We start from the raw sequence: 7,286 nt of genomic DNA, 5'->3' as shown, positions 1-7,286 counted from the left end.
AATAAGGAAATAAGAAAAGATTTATCATAGAGATTAAATTGGAAAAAATAAATCCCTGATGACCTCAGGAAAAAAAAATTATTCTTTCAAAAAATATTGCTCTATATGCCCACAACTAGATTTAACAAACATAGTAACCCGTTGCCATACTGGCTTCTGATCTTTAGTGAAAAACCTCCAGAATGCTAGAGACAGGGCCAAAGCTCTATCTCACCCCTCTTCTTCCTTCTTTCCTCTCTAAAGTTGCTCAATCTCATGAAGTTTTGCTTGTTTCTTTTATGTGATACTGAGGATTGAATTCAGGGCTTTTGCACTGATGTGTATGCTCAGCCTTTTTCAATTTTTACTATGAGACAGGGTCTTGTTAAGTCATGAAACTACCCAGGCTGAGTTTGAATTTATCCTTTTCCAGTTTCTCGGGATACTGAGATTATATATTTATACCACCATATCCATCTCCTGAAGCCTTAATATACTTTTAATATATATTTTTATACTTATAGTGCATATTTTCATCCATAAATTCTCTATTCTATTCTATACAAACATTCTATTCAATGTTTTAGCATCATAGTGCAAGAATAATCTTATATATTTTAACTCAAAATTAATCTTTAAAGATCTGTCCACAAGGATATGTGTGGCATAGATAAACTTTTAATGAGTCATAGAATCATATGACTAGCATCTGTTTATCCATTTCTTGACTATAGGTCAAATTTCTCAATGATTCACTCTTACAAAAAAGGTGAAAATAATACTGCAGTCTACTTACCTGTGAAGAACAGTGAAAACTTTTCTAAGGCACATATAGAGAAAATTACTACATCAAACAATACAAATCTTCACCTTTATAAGATATATTCAAAGAAGAAGGCATTTAAATATCAAATAGCAATTTATCAGAATTTCTTTTCTCATGCTTATTAATGGTGTTCTTTACTGTTTTAATTTGCATGTCTCTTACCACCACAAACCAAACCCTTTAAAACTGTTTATTGTGAATTTTAAAAGGATCTAACTCACAATAGCTTATATATATGAATTTTTTGAGCTAAAAAGAAGGATGAATTTGAGTCATTTGCAGAAAGATGAATGGATCTTGACACCATAACATTGAATAAAATATGTCAGACACCAAAAGTTAAATATGGCATAGTTTCTTTCATAAGAGAAACTCAATTGTACATAAATTGACAGTACAACAATGGGAAATGTTTTAGAGCAGGGAGAGGAGATCAGGGGGAAGGTAGAATTGGGAAGAAAGGTAGGTAGGAAGGGAAGAAAAGGGATCAAAAATGGTTCACATTTGTTTTATGTATGCATCAACCTCCAAAAATGAAAATTTATTTCATATAATGCAATCATATATCAACAAAATATTTTCAAATATTAAAATATGTATTTATTAGATGGGCTACAAGGATAACCAATATTTTGGCCCTAGCCCTTCAAGATCAGTGAGGATTAGGACATAAGAGTACTGGTAGTGTGACATCCTGTAACTCAGTGGTGTCCCAAATTTTCTGATCAAGGAGATGATGGGGCCACAGAGGAAAGTGATCAATGGTGCAGAGTGTGCCTAAGGAGAGTCACATGGATAGAAAACATTCTCTCAGGCTTTCACAGAGAGCACATTGGTCAAGCAATGGCCATGATTCATCCACATGGCTGACACTGACAAAAGATCCATAAGGTGCTGTACATGGTTCCAGGGTAAATCCTGAGGGGATTTGACTGACGTTATCAGATAGAAAAAATTACATTTTGAGTTACATAGGTCTTGCTTAACTTGGCCTTAACCGTCCAGCAGAAAAGTGTAACCACAAGGTATAAAAAGTAAAGCTATATTAATATGCTGAGCTGTAAAATACTCACATCAACAACTTCAGACAACAGTCAGTTGTGTGCTAATAGCCCACTACTATTATGGACTATTGGACTATATTGGGTTATTTTATTGAATTAAAGTAGCTACAATCTTTGGTCTGGCCTCAAGTATGAAAAGGTCCTTTAAAGGCTTCACCAAATACAGTGTTTCTTACAGCAATCGAACACTCATCTCTGACAAAACAAGACACAAAAAGGAGGCTACAAATAAAAAATCTTTTTTGGTGTGTGTGTGTGTGTGTGTGTGTGTGTGTAAAAAATATGTGTATATACAAGATATTTAGGATAGATATACAGCTTCTTTCTCTTAGTTCATTGAGAACAAAGATTTGTATCAACATTGTTTAGACAAGATATCATGTCTGCATCTTGTCCTCTGAATAACTACTATGAAGACAACAATATGCCATGTATTAATTATTGTAACTGTCATACTAACCTGTTTTGAAACTGTTTCATTGCTATTTTATCTTTTTTCTCATTAAAATGAAAAATAAACAAATAAATGAATAAAAAGAAAAAATATGTATTTATTTACCACCTTATATTAATTTCCTGTGGATTTCCAGTTCATATTATATGCTACATTTCGACTGCATTTTTTGTCTTTATTGATGCCTAGGAACTTGATATATATTCTGTTTTTTAAAATTAATTTTATTGAGAAAAAAATTTCAATGTGACAACTTCAAAATAGGTTCATTGGAGAATTACAACAATTAATACATTGCATATTGTTGTCTTTGTAGTAGTCATTCATAGCACAAGATACATATGTGATTTCTGGTCTAAACACTATTAGTACATATCTTTCTTCTTATTGAATTAGGAGAAAGTAGCTATATATCTATCTATTTTGTATATACAGATACAAAACTGTCCTTCATTGATATCACCATTTTTTGTTCAGTTTTGTCAGAGATGAATATTACATTGCCATCCAAATATTTTAGGTGTGTGAATTCAGCAAAATATTCTAATATAGTCCAGTACTCCACTATAGTAGTGGGTTATCTACAGGACTGGCAATGTCAGAATCTGATGACTTGAGCTTATATAAATCTTTTTTTTCCTGTATTTTAGGGAAGGGTCTACGGGGTGTTCAGGGTCTCACTACTAGATCAGACTTGTAGTAATCCGAAGGTTTACAGCCTCCCAAGTGCTGGAATTACAGGCCGACACCACATCCAGTCTAAATTGCTGTCTTAGCCCACCCCGGGGGCGGGGCCGGTGTAGCAGGCTCAAGGATGAAACCCCTACCCCCTGGGCCTGCTTGCAGGTGCTTTAATCGGCTGAGCTATTTGGCTGGCCCTCTCTGAATATAAATCTTGTGATGACTACACATTGTCTCATTTGTAACCTGTCTCAACTTAATGGCTTTGTTATTGTGTTCACCATTTTAATAAGTCAAACTTACCAGAATTTTTACTGTGGTATTCCACTTTTAGGGATCTTGATTAAGAAATAGGTTATTATTCTAACATAAAAATAAGTACCAAAAATTTGCTTCTCATATTTAATTCTTTAAGCCAGGAGGGATTTTTACTGTATGGTATGAAGTAAGGGATGTAATGTTAGTCCTTTATTTTCTGTAAGGATAGTCAATTATTCAGCACCATTCATTATACAGTGCATCCTTTTCAGCCCCACTGACTTCTGTCTTCATTATAAACCTATTTCCACATTTTGTATTTTCCTGCACTGCTTTATTGATTTTTTTTTTTCTCAAAGTTTTATTGACAAACAGATAGCAATGAGACAGTTTCAAATCATATCGGAAGGACAGTTTCCTTTATTGATTTTTTTGTAAAAATAAAATATTTATATAATCATTGTTGCTTTATAATAAAAATTGTATGGTAATGAATCCCTTATTTTAAAAATATGACAATATTTTTATATTGACTTGGGTTATATATGTGTTTCAATCCCTTAGTTTAGACCCATGAAATGACTAGAATTCCTCTTAAAAATTAATTTTGGCTTTTAGATTATACTTTTTTGAAATTTGATACTTGTGGTAATTAAATAAAATAGTGGTCTTAAGAGGATTTTAAATAAGGACCTTGGTGAAGTTCCTGAAATAGGTCTGATGTAAGTTTTTGGCTGAAACTGTAACAATGATTTTGATCAGATGTGGCATCTTGTATTTTACCAACAAATTTATATTATTTGTGCATTTATCTGTGACACACTCTAAATTTACAACCAATAAACGTATTAGAAATGAAAAAGGACTGTGCAGACAAGTAGGGGATGCAGAATTAAACAGATCATTACACACAAAGTTATGAGGGGAATTAATGTTTCTGATGACAAATAATTGCTTTCAGAAAACAAACTCTAGAGTCAATAGTCTATTAAATTAGTTACTACCCATATGCTGTAAAAATACTATAAAGGGAGAGCATTTAGTGAACATTAACTCTTAATGTTATCACTTACAGACAATAAGTCAAGAGAATACTGCCATCATCCTCTGCCACAAATATCATTTCTTATTCTAAGATATCCCAGTTTTCCTCTATCTGCAGCTGATATACAAGTATGAGGCCTGAGAACCAGAGCAACGTTTCTGAGTTCCTCCTCCTGGGGCTTCCCATCCAGCCAGAGCAGCAGGCTGTGTTTTTTGTCCTGTTCCTGGTCATGTACCTGACCACAGTGCTGGGGAACCTACTCATCATCCTGCTTATCCGGCTGGACTCCCACCTCCACACACCCATGTACTTCTTCCTCAGCCACTTGGCTCTCACCGACATCTCCTTTTCATCTGTCACTGTCCCAAAGATGCTGACCAACATGAGGACCCAGCACCGATCTATCACCTATGAGGGTTGTGTTTCACAAACATATTTTTTCATATTTTTTGCTGACCTGGACAGCTTTCTTATCACTTCAATGGCCTATGACAGGTATGTAGCCATCTGTCACCCTCTACACTATACTACCATTATGAGTCAGAGCCTTTGTGTCATGCTGGTGGCCATGTCCTGGGTCATTGCTTGTGCATGTGCTCTTTTGCATACCCTCCTCTTGGCCCAGCTTTCCTTCTGTGTTAAAAATATTGTCCCTCACTTCTTCTGTGACCTTGGTGCCCTGCTCAGGTTGTCATGCTCAGATACCTCCCTTAACCAACTGGTAATCTTTACTGCAGGTTTGGCAGCCATTATGCTTCCATTCCTGTGTATCCTGGCCTCTTATGGTCGTATTGGGGTCACAGTCCTCCAGGTTCCCTCTACCAAGGGCATTTGCAAAGCCTTGTCCACGTGTGGATCCCACCTATCAGTAGTTATTCTCTATTATGGAGCAATTATTGGTCTCTATTTTCTTCCTCCCTCCATCAACAGCAATGACAATGAGATAATTGCTTCAGTGATGTACACTGTGGTCACACCCATGTTGAATCCCTTCATTTATAGCCTGAGAAATAAAGACATGAAAGGGGCCTTCAGAAAATTCTTGAATAGGAAAACATATTCTTCCAGCTGATATTTTTTCTCTCTGTAACATCTATATGATCTTATTTCCTCAATAACATAAATATAAATTGTTTAAAATATTGCTTATTTGTCTTCCTTCCATTGCTTTCTTTTGAAAATCATTGCTGACATATCTGCCCTTGTTAGGGAAGATAATGAAATATTAAATGTTTTATATGACTTTATTTGATCTTTTATTCAATATTGATGTTGGAAAATATTTTGGCTATTATCATTTTTATTGGTACATGTTTTCCATGCATATGATCACATTTGTTATTGTGAATTCGTAGCTGTATGTAATACACTTTAATTTTCCTTTTTTAATTCCTCTCCCCTCCCTCTAACCCTTCCTACACTATCATTTACAAAAGCTTTGTTTCAATTTTTTCTTCCATTCTCTTTTTAAAATCTTTTTTCCTTTTCTTTCCTCTCTCTTTTTCCTTCCTTCCTTGTTCCTCTCTCTTTTGGACATCCTCTTTCTTCTTCCCAATAGCTATTATCCAATATGATTTTTATTTACCCTTTGAATTTCTCACACAAAAGAAATGATATAATATTTAAACTAGTATGTTAGATTTATTTTAGTTAAGATTATGGTCATGAGGTATATTAATTTACCTAAAAATATCTCAAATTCACCCTTCTTTGTAGCAGGGTTTTACTCTGTTGTATTTATTCCACTTTCTTTATCCACTCATCCACTGATGGCTATATGAACTAGTTATAAGATTTAGCCATTAGAAATTTTGCTATTATAAGTAAAAGTATGCATGTATCAGTGTGGTATAATTTAGGTAATATCTTTAGATTGAAGATATCAGGGATAGTTCTTCAAATTTTAAATTTGTTATAAAATATGTCTTTCATACTTTCATTTCTACAAATTTTTCCATTTTTATTAACATATAGCTCCTCTTTCACCAAGGGACCAAGACATACAGTAATACAAGAACTTTCAAAGGTAACATGAAGTTATATTTTACATAGACAAAAACACACTGCTTTCTTGTCCTTCAGAAATGCAGTTCACACTTCCTTTCTTCCAAACACATGCACGTAACTGAAGTGACACGGCCACCTCAGTTACTGCTCTAAGAGCTAATTTCATTCTGAGAACAACTCTAAGAGTCAGCTTGGGAAAATTATTGGGCTCAAAGAGTTGCAAAACATCTCCAAATTACAGTTAGTGAAAGAAGATGTGATTTGTGGTTGTCTATGTCAAGAACAATTCATGGTGGTAGGGACAGTAATCCTTTATATGGAGCACTATGTTAAGCCCAAGAAGGAATGAGTAACACAGCATGGTAGAAGCAGACATGAAAGAATTCCCAGAGAGGGGTGGCTTTACCAAAGTCTTAGAATTATGAAGATACACAAAGTTCTATATTGATCAAGAAGAGATAACATCATGGGTCAAGATATTAAATGAGAAGTTTCCACAGAGACATAAAGATTTAGTAGACACAAAATAAAATACACTAGCGTGAGTTTTAAGATTCAAAATGAAGCACTTAAAGAAAATACCATATAATTAATATTATATTTCTTCAACCTTGCAAGCTAAGATGGATTAAAAATGTAAGTGAATTAGAGATAAGAAAGGGTCCTATAAGTACATGCATTTTGCATAAAGCTTTCAGTGAGCTTAAAATCCTCCCAGTGGGAAGGGAGGTACTGTCCTGTATACTTCAAGCTTAAAAGGAGAGCTTGAATATGAAGATCATCTAAGACCTTTCCTGTATGCCCTTTGCTTTTATGAAAGCCAGAACAATAATAAAGAAGAAATGAGAGGGGGCTGGAGAATATGATAGAGCACTGCTTGAAACTAGTTTCACTTCTTTTCATAGTTTGCAGTGGAATAAAGTAAAAATGTTTCCTAAGACATCAGGTAGGTTGTGTGTGTGTGTGTGTGTG

The 7,286-nt window shown here is 34.4% G+C and overlaps 1 protein-coding gene across 1 annotated transcript in view; it reads left to right on the top strand.

The window, feature by feature from the left end:
- The first annotated feature begins 4,437 nt into the window (after positions 1–4,437).
- LOC105743581 (olfactory receptor 1J1) overlaps positions 4,438–7,286 on the top strand; it is a 4,506-nt gene continuing 1,657 nt past the window's right edge. Inside the window, exon 1 of the mRNA XM_012516971.1 lies at positions 4,438–5,338. Coding sequence (XP_012372425.1) covers positions 4,438–5,338 — 901 coding nt within the window. The remainder of the gene's footprint in view (positions 5,339–7,286) is intronic.

The sequence above is a fragment of the Octodon degus genome, unplaced genomic scaffold (genome assembly GCF_000260255.1).
Source record: "Octodon degus isolate 3935 unplaced genomic scaffold, OctDeg1.0 scaffold00137, whole genome shotgun sequence".
Lineage (NCBI taxonomy): Eukaryota > Metazoa > Chordata > Mammalia > Rodentia > Octodontidae > Octodon > Octodon degus.
This window is presented reverse-complemented; position numbering and strand designations above follow the sequence as displayed.